Here is a 13,633-nt window from a genome sequence, read left to right as displayed (position 1 = left end):
GAGGAAGGGTCCATTCTTCTGTAACGCCGGCAGCTGGCGAGCTCCTCCTGTGAGCCTCCCACCTCTGCTCTTGCACCGGCCTCTGACGCTGCTTGGGTGGGCCAGGGGCATTCCCCCGCAGAAGGATGTCCGGTTCTCTCCTGGCTGAGGATCTCCTCATCCTGGCCGGGAGCATCCTCCCCCTTCCCTCACAATCCCGGGCCCAGCCCTCTCTCCCTAATTTGGTGTCTAAAAGCGGCAGAAAAAGGCGACTCCAAAAAGCTGCTTTTGGTGTTTCTGAGCTGGTGCTCCTGCTTCCGGCTTTGTGACTCGGTTCTCATCGCCCCCATGTACAGATGAGGAAACTGAGGCAAGAGCAGGGAAGCAGCTGGAGCCAGGTCACAGACTTGGCTCTGTCTGAGGATCTCACAGAACCAGGCTCGGTGTGGTCACTACCAAAAACATCTGCAACCATGGAAGAAGTGGGGGGAAATACTGTGGCCGGGTCCCGGTCGGGATGGGGGCAGGTGAAGGCGGGGAGATGCTGAGGTAAGGAGAAAGGAGGGCACTCGCGTATGCCCCCGAACCTCCACCCAAGCCGGATCTCCCTGACCCAGTGACCCTGGGCCACTCTCCCTCCCCTGCCTGTCTGCTGCCTTCGTGATGCTGTGTCCCCCTCACACGGCAAGCTTCCGGAGGGCAGTCGCTGCCCGGCGCAGCGGTCAGCATGCAGCAGGGGCCAGTACCTGCTGACTGCACTGTGTGGCTCTGGGCTATGCTCTGGAAAACAGGGCGGCTGCCCTGGAACATCACGGCCCAGAGTAGCCGAGTGACCCCTTGGAGCCGACCCAGGCCTTTCTGTCCAGAAGTATTCTGTCTCCTCATTTTAGGACATTTAGGACACTCTCCAGAGTACCCAGGGAGTCCAGCCCTCGTGGGTGCACACCGCGAGGGGGGAACGGCCTGCAGGCAGGGGTGGAAAGGCGAAGCTCGCCCAGGGTCCCCTCGCCCCCAGCCCTGGGTCAGGGCAGCCTGGCACCCGGGCCTCTGCCCACAGAGCCTGCGCCACTCTCTGGACTCATGACTGAGGTGGGGGTTAGAAGTTGGCTCACTCGGAGGCTAAGCTCTTTTCAGTTACTAATCAGGCAAGGAAACATGCAAGCCTGACTTGGTCAGGGTCACACGCCATCCTCTGCCAGCTGAGCCACCCCAATACCCCCAAGCTCCTTAACCTCTGCCTCGGTTTCCTTAGCTACAGAGTGGGGCAATCATAATAATGCTGACCTGGGAGAGCTGTCCTAAGGACTAAATGAGGCAGAATGTGCGCTTAGCCTCGCGCCAGCACACACAAAGCCACAGGTGTGATGTCTTTACTCTGTTCGCTCTCCTGTCTTATCCTCGTGATTTATAGTAGAAAACCATAACCAGCCTGGGAAATGCCCAACACCAGGCCTGTGGATGTGTGGCGGTCTCCGAGGGGGGCTAGAGCAGGGGCTGAGGCTGGGAAGCTGGGAGGCAGAGGAGGAAGAGGAGAGAGGAAAAAAGGAGAAGGAGGGAGGGGGAAGGGACAGGCAGGGAGAGGAGAAGCAGGAGAAGGAGGGAAAGGGAGATGGAGGAAGAAACAGAAGTGAGGGAGGAAGAGGAGCAGGCGGGAGGGCAGCACTCTGGAGAGCGCCAAGGGCTGCACTGGGGCCAGATCTCACCCTGAAGCGCCGACCACAGCCTTTCCAAGGTGAGCCCCCCTCAGACATAGCAACCTGCTGATCACAGCTTCCTGGAGAGCTCCACTGCCCTAAGCTAGGAACCCCCAGAGGAGGCTGGGAACATGAAGGCAGCCCCAGGCCGAGGCTGGCAAGCACCTGGAGGTCGCACCTCAAGCCAAGTTGGGTCGGGGCTTGACCCCTGGGGAGACTCAGGAGCCCCCAATGGGAGTCCGGACCTGAGGGAGCCCACAGCTCATCACAAACGTTTTAGGGAGAAGGAAGAAGAGGCTTTGCTCTAAAAGACAGAGAGGGAGTTTAAATGTGTTTCTGTCTTTAAAATTAACTCTGACTCCAAATGCTGCCAGACCAGCCAGGGCTTGGGCACCTGCCCCATGCGGACACGGACCAGGGATTTATTAATCAACTTCAGGCCAGAGCAGAGCCCCCAGTTACAGACGGGGCTCCCAGGTCCACTCTGCTGGGCCCACAAGCAAGACAAGGGTCTCCATCACTGACCCCTCCCGCCCCCTGGGGGCCTTTGGGGATCTGCCAATTCCAGAAGTAAATGACGTAAGCAGTTTACAGAGAGGTAGAGGCAACTGCATGCGGGGATGGAGGAGCCTCCTTGAGCTGGATGAAACTCTGCAGAGACAAGTTTGTCCGGCCAGAGAGGGGCTGCAGCCGGAGTCCTCTGATAAAGGGGCAGCGGGCAGCGACACTTTTGACCAGGAAGCTTGGATCACACAATAAAACAGGAGAGAGAACCCGAATTCAAAACAGCCTTGAAAACAAAGTACCTTGTGGGCACTTTTCAGGAGAGACAGGACCTCCTGTTTTGGCCACAAGCATCAGGTCTCCCGGCCGCCATTTATCCCGAAGCTAACATTACTTTACTAGCTATAGCATATTAGCTGGAAGGCCAGGTGCCACCTTTCCAGGTCCAGTGGAATGAGGAGAGGGCTGGCCGTAGGACCTCCACATCAAAGATCAGCCCTCCACCATCAGAGCCAACCTTTCCCCTGGCCACCCCCGGGCCAAGCAGGTACCAACCAGGGCTCCTGTTGCCTCCTGCAAGGCTGGGAGCATTATCTTCCAAGAAATTGTTATGGGCCAGAACTCTGAACTTGAAACAAAGGATTGAAACAAGGTGCTAAGTCAGTGGAATTGATAGAGACAATGGTTGTTTAGCAGGGTGCTTAACAGTTTTCTAGTTCAGTACATGTACTTAGTACTTACTAGCATTCCATAAGATTCACACCTTTGATAAGAGACCATGTAAGTTCGGACAAACTCATCCAAAAGGAGAACAAGGGAAGACAGAGAAGTGGTGGCAGGCTCTCCTCCTTTGCTTCTCCACTAACCAAGACTCTGGAAGGCCTCCAGAAAAACTAGCCAAGCCCCAAGTGAAGGAGACAAGACTTTGAAGGAGACAATAAAGGATTTGAACTTTACCCCTGGCTACTCGTGTGGTGATTACTGAACTGAAACAAAGGCTGCCTCCAGAGACCCCAAGAAAACTCCAATGAGAGAAGATCAGATTTTAGAGAAGAATATTACATTTTGGTGCCCAATGTGGGGCCAAGAACGTTCATCTGTGACCCAGAAATTAGGGTGAGTACAAAAATAGACAAGGAAACTTTGTTAAGAGCTAAAGTAGTATTTCAGCTAAAATGGGACCGATGTTTAGAAAACAGCCTTCTTTTCCAATTCAAGGAAATGAGAAAAAGTGTCCTGCTGAACACTGGCTGTCAATATGTGGGTATTCCTCTTTCTAAAAATGAGGTTAGTTTAGAAATCCAGACCTGGGCTTATCCCATTAGATTCTACCGGGCACAGGAGAAAGAGATGAATCCCCACACTTATTCCACTAGAAAATGGGGCCAGTTCACAGTGATTAACAACTGAAAGAGTCCCTCTGGGAAGCACGTTACCCACAAGTCATTCAAAAAGAACTCAAATGCCTTGGAAACATATGTTTCTGAACCAAAGCCACAAAGGCAGCACGCGAAAGGGAAGGTTTCAAATAACATTTTCTTTTCTAATATTTTGAGAAAAATAAGCGGGCTCAGGAGAGGAGAGGGCAAAGGCAGAGAGAATGGAAAGAGCACACTGCAGCCGCCGCGATTCACGGAGAGCACGGGATCTGTTATCAGGTACGGCAAACTCCTTCCCAAACTTTAGAGCAGGTCTTAGGGTCATCTCAGATACAAACACACACAGAGCCAAAAAGCCGTGCCAACCCAGGAAGCGATTTGGATCAATTCTGAGGATGGGGGAAGAGAAGCCTCCGACAAGGAGATGGAGCTTCTCCGGATCGAGCCGGCCCGGGAACGGGTGAAAACGATTGTCCTTGGGCCTCGATCTGGGGGCACATCTGGCCAGCTTTGGGGCATCCGATTGGCACAGCTCTTTGATAAAATAAGGATTACTGGGGCTTCCACAGAGTCAAAAAGAAAAATATTCACAAAGTACGAACTTACCAAAACAGACAATAGTAAAAGTGGGGAGGAGGGTCAGCAACCAGGGGCAAGAGAAGAGAAAACAGAAAGTATTTTAATTAGGGAAATCTCAAAACAAATAAGCAGCAAATGGTAGCAAACAAACGTTGAAAATGCAAGCATCCACTAAAGTGTTTGTAAAAGAAAAGCAAAAACCAAACATGCAACAAACTGGGCAGCTACGAAGCCAGAGGTCCGGCAGAGGTGGACACGCGCAGGGTTTGGACAGGACAGGACAGGGAGGTGTCTCTGAACATGCAGGAACACGCGGTGACCGAGTGACATGGACGCTCTAGCTAACGGAAAGGGTCGAGTTCAGGGGTCGATTTAGTATCATGCCCATGAGAAACAATGGCGGCTCAGAGGCTCTCATTTTTGCCCTTTGAGATCCAATTTCTAGCTGCTCGATTAAGCCAAGTGCTCCGGGGGAAAAATGTCGGAGGACTAAAGCCTCTGGTGAGACTTCCCGGAAGCAAAGAAATGGGTTTCTTTTTGGCCTGGCGGTGATGACCAGCTTTTAGGCATCAGACTACTGAATTAGTGTCAGCGACAATTTAGTGGCTTCCTAAGGAAGAAAAATAAAGGGCAGCTCCCGATTTCAGTGGTGGAGGAAGTCTGTCCACCACAGATTTTTCCATTTGGACACACGAATCAGGGTTATTCCATAAGGTCAGAGAAAAATCAAAGTCGCTCTATGATAATCCAGGGTGTGTACGAGTGACAAAGTGTCACCCACTGTCTCCAGTTCACTTTACTGGTAAAATCCAGAGTGGATTTAAATTTTTTTTTTTGAAGTAATTGGGGTTAAGTGACTTGCCCAGGGTCACACAGCCAGGAGCGTTAAGTGTCTGAGGCCAGATCTGAACTCGGGTGCTCCTGACTCCAGGGCTGGTGCTCTACCCACTGGCCCCCAGCTGCCTGGATTTTATTTTTTTAAGGTATGGGAGGCCCCTGAAATGGAAAGGAAGTGCAGCAGAATTCCTTTAAAGCGCCCGCCTCTCCACGGATTCTAAAATATGCTTCCTGCGCACAGAGCTTTTCCATAACCTGTATCCCATGTAAGGAAAGCATTTTGCCGGGAGCCCCGTCGGCCTCCGAGCGTGGCGGCCGCTGATGTCTCCTGCCCTCCCCCGAGACCTCTGAACGCCGTGCCCAAATCGACCTCTGGGGGTGGGGAAGCACCACGTGGCCTTAACCGAGGAGGGATTCTGGTAGGACGACACGCTGGGAGGATGCAGATGGATGAGGGACGGGCGGGCGGGCTCATTCGCCAGGGATCTCATTAGTGAAACATCTCCTCCTCCATGCAGGCCCCGGCCGCCCTCCCACTCGGGGTCCACCACAAGGACGGTGCTCCCGACAAGGTCTCTGGTTAATGGTCAGGGGCAGACAGCGACACGGGGCCCAGCTAGCAAAGGGGGCCAAGCAGGCGCGGATTGCATCAACCTGGGAGCGGCGTTACCTCGCTCAGCCGGTACCTACCTCCCAGCCCGTGCTCTGTGGTAAAAAGCAGAAAAGGCCACGTCACACGCGCCGGCTCAGGCTCCATGGGTGGGGAACCACACAGACCACGCCGCCGTGCCCCCCCGAGACCCCACCCCCCACCCCGGTCCCCCGGGGTCCTTCCGGCCGCTGCTGCGTCTCCCAGCCCCTCCCTCTCCGAGTCTCACGTGAAGCTGGGGGGGTTTCTTAGGAGCATCCAAGACTCGCACACAAGCCGGCTCTGACCCGGGGTCTGCTTGGGGGAGCCTTTGGCCCCCTGGCAGAGACAGGACGAGCCAGTTACGAGATGGGATCAGGGTGGGCCGGGCCTGGGGAACAACAGCTGAGGAAGGAGGGCAGGAGGGGACCCTGGGCCCCTCCTGTGCTAAGGGCTGGGGGGCTTCTCCAGAACAGACCCCAGAGTGAAGCACAAGCTGGTCTGGGCCCAAGGCCACGCTTATCGGGACGACCCAGGGGCTCTAAGTCACGCACAGGCACAGGATAAGAAAGCTCCCGGGGGCTCGCCTGAACCAGGAGGAGCTTTGTGTGTGCCGGGTGCTCAGCTCAGCGCCAAAGTCCTGCCCCCTCCGGCCGCCACGTGGCAGGCCATGAGCTCTGTCCTCCCAGCTACTAAGCTGCCGAAAGGACCAGGGCTTCTGAAGGGCCGAGTCACGCCAGCTTGCGGCAGGCCCGGCACCCACCCCGTGCCCTCCGCCAGCCCCGGGCTAGGACTCTGACCGGCTTCCTCTGTAACCCCATCACAAGGGTCAGCGCCGAGGCCGCGCTCTGGCCCGGGGGCGAAGGCCGGCTGCACTCAGGCCGCTCTCCCTCTTACCTGATGAACGATTTTGCTGAACGCCTCTTGGAGTTTACCATGAATGATGGACAGCTTCTTGGCGTCCCGGTTCGCTTCATGAATGGGAATGAGCACTTTGTAAACTTCATTAACCGCTTCATACATGCCGGCCTGGGGGGGAAGCACAAGGCCGGTCAGGGACCCAGGGGTGGCCAGAGGGGGGAGCTTGGGGGGGGCTGGTCAGGAGCCCAGAGATGGCCAGAGGCAGAGTCTGTCAGGGGCCCCAGAGACGGCCAGGGAGGGGAACTTGGGGGAGCCGGTCAGGGGCCAAGGGGTGGCCAGAGCGGGGAGGAGGGGGAGCTGGTTAGGGGCCCCAGAGACAGGCAGAAGGGGGAGCTTGGGGGAGCCAGTCAGGGGCCCCAGAGATGGCCAGAGGCAGAGCCAGCCAGGGGCCCCAGAGAGAACCAGAAGGGGGAGTTTGGGGGAGACAATCAGGGGCCCCAGAGATGGCCAGAGCAGGGAGCTTGGGGGGGGGGCTGGTAGGGCCCAGAGACGGCTAGAAGGGGGAGTTTGGGGGGAGCCGGTCAGGGGCCCAGAGACAGTCAGAGGGCAGAGCCAGTTAGAAGCCCCAGAGACTGTGGAGCTGGGGGAGGAGCTGGCCAGGGTTCTGACGGCCCGGCTGTGCTCCTGGGGAACACTCCCGCCCTCTGCCCCATCCCACTGCCCAGCCCACACTTCCCACAAGGCCCATTTATGCCCGGGCCCCCAGGGCGGGGAGGGCAGGAAACCTGGCCTACCATGGAGAAGGAGGCCGCCGCCTGCTCCAGCAGCCCCACCAGCCCGGCCTCTGTGAAGTACTTTCCCGAGCAGATGCCTTCTTCGTCGGGGGACACGACGTCGTCCGACACGGCCGACTCCTCCAGGACGTTGGACGAGATGTTCTGTGGAGGGGGCTCGGTGAGAGGCATCTGAGCACCCAGCTCGGGACCCCCCGCCCCCGCCCGCCCAAGGGCCCCACCTGGAAGGTCACGCATCCCACGGGCAGGTACTTCCGGTCCTCCAGCATGCTCAGGTACTCGGCCACCAGCGCGGCCGAGTGCACCAAGCACTGGGCGGCCTCGGCATGGTTGCTCCTCTCCGAGTGCTTGCCGGCCATGTTCTGCAGCCAGGTCAGGCGCAGGTCCGGAGACGTCTGGTAGCCCTTGGCGATCCTAGGGGACAGGGACAGGCCGCGGAGCTGGAGGGGGCCCTGCCGCGGGCCCAGGACGGCCCCTTCTCCCCGTCCCCCTCACGCAGGGCTTGCTTACACCCCCCCAGACCGGAAGCTCCGCAGGGGCAGGATCCCTCTGCCTCGGTCTCCCCAGCCCCTAGCGCAGGCCGGGCATGCAGCAGGCGCTTAATGACTGGTGACTGGGCGCCTCTGTCAGGGGCCGCTTGGGTGCCACAGGAACATGAAGGACGTAGTGGCCCACGATCCCCATAGGCTGCTGGCAGGAGGGGGAGGGGGGCCCACCTGTGCTAAAGGGTGTCCTGGGGGCACGGCCTGCTCCCCTTGCTGGCCTGGGGGGCGCCCCTCCCCGGGGCCTGGCCTGGGGGTCCCCACGGCGGCCCTACCTGTACATGAGGTCGATGAGCATCTCGGGGTCCTCCTGGTGCTCCTTCATCTTCACCGTGTCAGAGAGGATCATGTGGAGGTTGAAGACAAGGTCCTGCACCTGTGGCCACAGAGTGGTCAGGGAGGCCTCCCCGTGGCCTCGGCCCCCACCCCCAGGACCCTCCGGCCACCGACCTGGTCCGGGAACGTGGTCTCCCGCAGCTCCAGGTCCTCCTCGGCATAGGTCAGGATGGTCTTCAGGGAGCGGCGCAGGAACTCCTCGTTGAAGCTCTGCGAGGTGCCCACCAGCGACGAGAGCGACATGGTCACCTGCATCTTGACGCGGGCAAAGTTCTGCGGGGGAGGGGGCGCAGCTTAGAGCCGGGGGCTGGGCAGGGCCCGAGGGGCACACGGCCATGCCTCCCCCACCACAAACACTCCCATACTCCCCTCCCTTCACAAGCCCACCCAACTCCTAGATCTCCTGAGCACCGTGGCCATCGTGGCTCCCCCGCCCCCCTGCCCCAACACGCTAGTTAAGCCTCAGACACGTCCTTCGAGTCATGGGCAGCTCCAGTGGCTCTCCTGGAGCCTGGTGTGGAGTCAAGGGCCATGCGGAGTCGGCCTAGCCCAGCACAGGGCAGCCAGGCGGCTCTACCCGCCCGCAGCGCCGGGCCCGGGCTCAGGAGGCCTCGGACCCTTCCTAGGGGACCCCGGGCAAGCCCCTTCCCCGTCTGCCTCCGTGTCCTTGTTTGTAAAAGGAGCTGGGAGAGACGGCCGAGCTGCCCCAAAATCCCCAATGGGGCCAGAAAGGGCAGGACATGTGGAGCAACTGAAATGAGTCCCTGAGTGCAGAGCCTGGGTGACCCCGCGCCTCTGTGTCACTGATGGGCACACAGAGCACCGCCCTGCCCGCCTCCTTCCCTCAGGCTGCACTCTCCTTGTAGAGCACACAGTAGGACCCTGGGGCCTGAGAGCGCACAGTAGGACCTTGGGGCCTGAGAGCACATAGTAGGGCTGTGGAGCCTGAAAGCACACAGTAGGACTATGAGGCCTGAGAGCGTGCAGTTGGACCCTGGGGCCTGAGAGTACGCAGTAGGACCCTGGGGCTTGAGAGCATGCAGTGGGACCCTGGGGCTTGAGAGCGTGCAGTAGGACCTTGGGGCCTGAGAGCGCATAGTAGGGCTGTGGAGCCTGAGAGCACACAATAGGACCCTGGGGCCTGAGAGCGCACAGTAGGACCTGGGGCCTCAGAGCTGGGGCTGCCACCAGCCAGCAGGCTTACGTTGCCAATCTCGAAGTTCTGCCTCATCAGGAGGTAAAGGGAGGCGCTGGCGTGGGAGCGGATGGAGCTGACGCTGCTGCTGCAGTGGCGCAGGAGGCGCAGGCAGAGGTCGGCGCACTGCTCCGTCTCCTCCTCAAAGAGCAGCTCGGGGAACTGTGAGAAAAGGAGACCATCATGAGGAGAGGGCGGCCGCGCGCCCCCCAGCTTAGGGCAAGAGGAGAGACACATCCTGGGGGCAGCGGGCCGGCCGGGGCGCTGCTGCTGGTCTGACAGGGCACTGGTGCCCGGGGGCCACAGGCTGTCTAGGTGAGGGAGCCAGTGCCAATCTGGCAGGGAGCTGATGCCCAGGGGCTACAGACCATCCCAGGGGCCCACGGACCACCCCAGTAGGGGCACCGGTGCCAGTCTGTCAGGGTGCTTGGGCCCGAGGGCCTTTCTCAGAAGAAGGGCTTTGAAGAAGCAGAGGAAAGGCTGCATTTCGGCTGGATGCGGGGATGTGAGGAAGATGCCACTTTCTGCCCGGCCCAGTTCGTGGGCCCCGTGCCCTCCCCAGCCCTGGATGACCCTGGAAGCTCGGTCTCCTCTGCCCTGAGCCCCTCTCCGTGGGGTCTTCTCGGCTGCCACCCCACCGTCGCCCACTGGGGGACCCTCGTCGCCCCCGGCGGCGGCTGTGACCCGGCTGGGAACAGGGGCCATGGGGGCTGCAGAGCGAAGGCACGAGGCTCCGGGCTGCGGGCACCCACCTTGGAGACCAGCGCCCGCTGCGTGGCAAAGCAGTGCTGCAGGTAGAGGGCACTCTGGTGGCAGGCCATGCTGTGCAGGAGCACCTTGAGCACCCCGCCCAGGATGCTCTCCTTGGACTCCGCCAGGGACACGGTCTGAAACACAGAAGGCCCAGCGAGGGGTGCCCATCAGGGCCCGGCCACAGAGGGGGAGGGGCTGTCCCCCCCCACCAGCCGCAGGGGCCCACCCCCCCGGAGCCGCAGGGGCCCATCCCCGCACAGCTGCAGGGGCCCCGGAGGCCCCTCGGAAGCAGGGCTGAGCCTCCCCCTCTCCCCCCCCCCACCTCCTGGATCCCGCCCGGGGACCGCGCTTCCTTCCAGCCGCTGGGACATTTACCTGCACGATGATCTCCAGCGTATCCAGGATGATCAGGTTGGCCTCGGTGGCCAGGTTTCCATCAATAAGGGCTTCGTGTTCGATCTCCGCCCGCGACCTGAGGAAACAGGGGATTGGGGAGGGTCCTCTCTAAGTGCTCCCCAGATCCAACCAAACCGCTCCCGCCAGAGAAAGGCCTGTGGGGACGGCCCCTGCGGTGGGCCCGGGTGCAGGGAGGCGGTGGCCGCCGCGGGCAGGGCCTGGCATCAGGTGCCCAGGGGGCGCCGGCCCCGCGTGCCCTGCCCGTTCCCTCAGCCTTTCTTGGGGTAACAGAGCTTGTTCCCTGACGTCGCGCCTGTTCTCTCAGAAAACCCGGACCTCTGCGCCGCTGGTCAGGCCGGACGCGCCCGGAGGCCCCGAAGGCGCTTTGTTTCCACCCTCACACATGACTCACAAATGCTCTAGGGACCGTGAGACACTTGTGGGCCCCGATGCCGGACGCTGGTGGCTGTTCCCGGGCCCAGCCCAGGAGACGCGGCTCCCCCAAGTCCCCTCCTCACAGCCCCTGGTCCCTGCTCCGCCCCCACTTCCTCGGCAGGGGAAGGAAAGCGCGCAGCCCTTAGCGCCCGCCCCGGCAACTTGTGACCTTTCCAGCTTGGAGCCCAAGGGAAGGCGTGAAACCCGCAGAGCCAGGGCCTGGGGGTCTCCCCGAAGCGCAGCCCCCTCCCTGTGGAGAAGCGGTCCAGCAGCAGGACAGAGTGGGGGAGGGGGTGAGAAACGAGCGGGGGGGGGGGGGAGTCTGGCTTGTGGCTTCCCCTCCTTCCTTGCCTCCCACAGGCCTGAAGTGCAGCGCCGCCCCCGAGGCTTTCCCTCCTCCTGGAACAGGGCGGACGGGTCGGTGTAAATGTGGGGTTTGGGGGGAGCCCCAACCTCCCGTGGCAGATCCGCGTCTTTGGGGAGCTTTTGACGCCGTTAACAAGCCGCGGCAGCCCATGGACGGCAGCCCCGGACCACAACTCCAAGCTCTTTGTGACCTGAAGTTAGAGGCTGCCATCTCCAGTGAAGGGAGACGTCTTCTTTTGAAGAAAGCTTGGACTCTGCCTGGAGGACCCGAAGCTCTGAGGTCGTGGGGCTGCCATCCCGCATTTCCCAAGCCTTCCAGTCCCTCATCTCTGTCGCACTGCAGACGGAGCTCTGGCCACCGAGCCCAAACGGGTCCTGGGGAGGTGCTTCAGCTTTCTAAGGCGCTCTGGGCCCCATCTCCCACCCCCCAAGCCCCAGGTCACGATGCTCTTGCTGAAAATGCTCTTTATGAAGTCGGACCAGAAGCTGTGGTCCTCTTTGCCTCCCTTCTGTTACGTCCTTTTTCTTGCTCTCCTTCCACTCTCTGAGGACACGGTGTCGCCCTTCCCCCTGCCGTCCTCTACATCCCGCTCCTTCATGCTTTTTATGGGCTCTTGCTCCCGCAATGATTCCTTTCCCTTCCAGCTTCTCGACAGCATTTGTCCTGAAGTCAGTCCACAAACAGGGCGCAAGTTTAAGAGAATCGACCCTCCGCTGCCGCCCATGCCCCGGCCTGCTTTTCTCCTTCCTTCCATGACCATGGTTCACGTTCTTGCCTCCTACTCAATGTGATGTGCGGTAAATCCTTCCGGCCTCCGGCTTCACATTCTTGACTTGTAAAATGCTGCATCTAATGAGATCTCCTGAACTGAAGCACAAAAACAGCAGGGAAGAACCCTTTGGAGCAAAAGCTGGATTGGAGGGAAAAGCGGCCCCCAAAGATCGGGACAACTGCCCCGTGGGGCCGGCCTGATACCGAAGCGAGCAGGGAGCACGGGGACGTGGAAAATCGCAGAAAAAGTAGGTGAGGAATTTGGGTGAGACTCCGAGAAGACGGCAGGCAAGAAGCGGATGACATCGTACCAGGAGCCAACAGGTCTTTGCAGTCGCTCCTGAGCCTTTTCAGGGCTGGGACAAGGCTTTGGGAGGATGGACCCCCCACAGGAAGGGGCTACAGAAAGCTATCAGGAAGCTGTTCTCCAGATTCGAGGAAGTGATCTGAACCAAGTAGCACTTCCTGGGCTGAGCATCTCCATACCAGGATGGTCCTTGGGCAGCAGGATGACCAGCTTGGAGCCTTCTCGGCCTCTGGGGCTGAGCATCTCTGTACCAGGATGGACTTTGGGGCAACAGGGATGACTTATTTGGAACCTTCTTGGCCCCTGGGGCCGAGATCTCCAAACCAGGATGGTCCTCTGGCAGCAGGAAGATCAGCTTAGAGCCTCCTCAACCATTGGGGCTGAGCATCTCTGTACCAGGATGGAACTCAGGCAGCAGGCTGACTTATTTGGAGCCTTCCCAGCCTCTGGGGCTGAGTATCTCCGTATAAGGACGGTCCTCAGGCAGCAGGTGGACCGGCTTGGAGGCTTCCAAACGGGAAGGATTTGTTCTGTGCCAGCAGAGGCTTGAGAAAGCCAACATTACCTCTACGCTGTAACGGGGCATCTGAGAGGGCCTGAGGATGGATGCGAGCTTCCATTTCTCTTAGCACTGTTCAAGTTACTGTGGAGTTGTGTGTCATTAGTATTGAAGCAATAAGCATACTCCTATTTTTGTTCTGTTTTTTCAGACAACACCCTCTCTAATTTCATTCTACACTAGCTGGGTGATCTTCTCTAAGCAAACACCTCTGGTAACAGGGAGATGATGGCGCAGCTAAAAATCTGAACATCCCCCCAGTGACCCCCCAAGGCTGCTCCCTACAGCAGACCCCTCAGCCACCCCCTTCCCAAGGGAGCCCCTCCCACGTGGGCTCGCTCTCAGGATCTGGCACCCACTGCTGCCCTTGTAGGGAAAGGCCCTTCTCTCTGCGCCTTCAGCTCTTCCCCCCCCCCCCCCCCCGCCCCAAGGCTCAGCTCAATCGCTGCCATGGCTGTGAGTCCACCTCTGCCCCTGCCGCCATTGCTCAGGGGCCTTGTTCTTTGACCGTGAGTGGCACTGGCTCCCCCGAATTACCCAGGACACCCCATGCCCGTGTGCGGGTGTCCTCACCTCCCAAGGTAGATCTCAAAGTCCTGGAGGTCTGGGGGCCCCTTCCATTCCCATCGGATCACTTCTGGCGACCCAAGGAGAGCGAGGATTATGTCCACTTAGTTAATGGGTTTTGGGGGAGAGTCAAAGATCCGCCATCTAAAT

At 59.6% G+C, this 13,633-nt stretch overlaps 1 protein-coding gene across 5 annotated transcripts in view; it reads right to left on the bottom strand.

The window, feature by feature from the left end:
- Positions 1 to 13,633, bottom strand: part of DOCK7 (dedicator of cytokinesis 7) — a 150,827-nt gene that overhangs the window by 12,679 nt on the left and 124,515 nt on the right. For 3 of the 5 annotated variants that reach the window (XM_031968986.1, XM_031968988.1, XM_031968989.1), the window contains 9 exons: positions 10,457 to 10,553; positions 10,081 to 10,215; positions 9,338 to 9,490; positions 8,248 to 8,406; positions 8,073 to 8,173; positions 7,477 to 7,669; positions 7,256 to 7,399; positions 6,498 to 6,629; positions 5,663 to 5,677 (listed from right to left, as the gene is read on the bottom strand). In XM_031968986.1, the coding sequence (XP_031824846.1) occupies positions 5,663 to 5,677; positions 6,498 to 6,629; positions 7,256 to 7,399; positions 7,477 to 7,669; positions 8,073 to 8,173; positions 8,248 to 8,406; positions 9,338 to 9,490; positions 10,081 to 10,215; positions 10,457 to 10,553 (1,129 nt within the window). The remainder of the gene's footprint in view (positions 1 to 5,662; positions 5,678 to 6,497; positions 6,630 to 7,255; positions 7,400 to 7,476; positions 7,670 to 8,072; positions 8,174 to 8,247; positions 8,407 to 9,337; positions 9,491 to 10,080; positions 10,216 to 10,456; positions 10,554 to 13,633) is intronic. The other 2 variants (XM_031968987.1, XM_031968990.1) reach the window with 1 other exon arrangement.

The sequence above is a fragment of the Sarcophilus harrisii genome, chromosome 4 (genome assembly GCF_902635505.1).
Source record: "Sarcophilus harrisii chromosome 4, mSarHar1.11, whole genome shotgun sequence".
NCBI classification, from domain to species: domain Eukaryota; kingdom Metazoa; phylum Chordata; class Mammalia; order Dasyuromorphia; family Dasyuridae; genus Sarcophilus; species Sarcophilus harrisii.
This window is presented reverse-complemented; position numbering and strand designations above follow the sequence as displayed.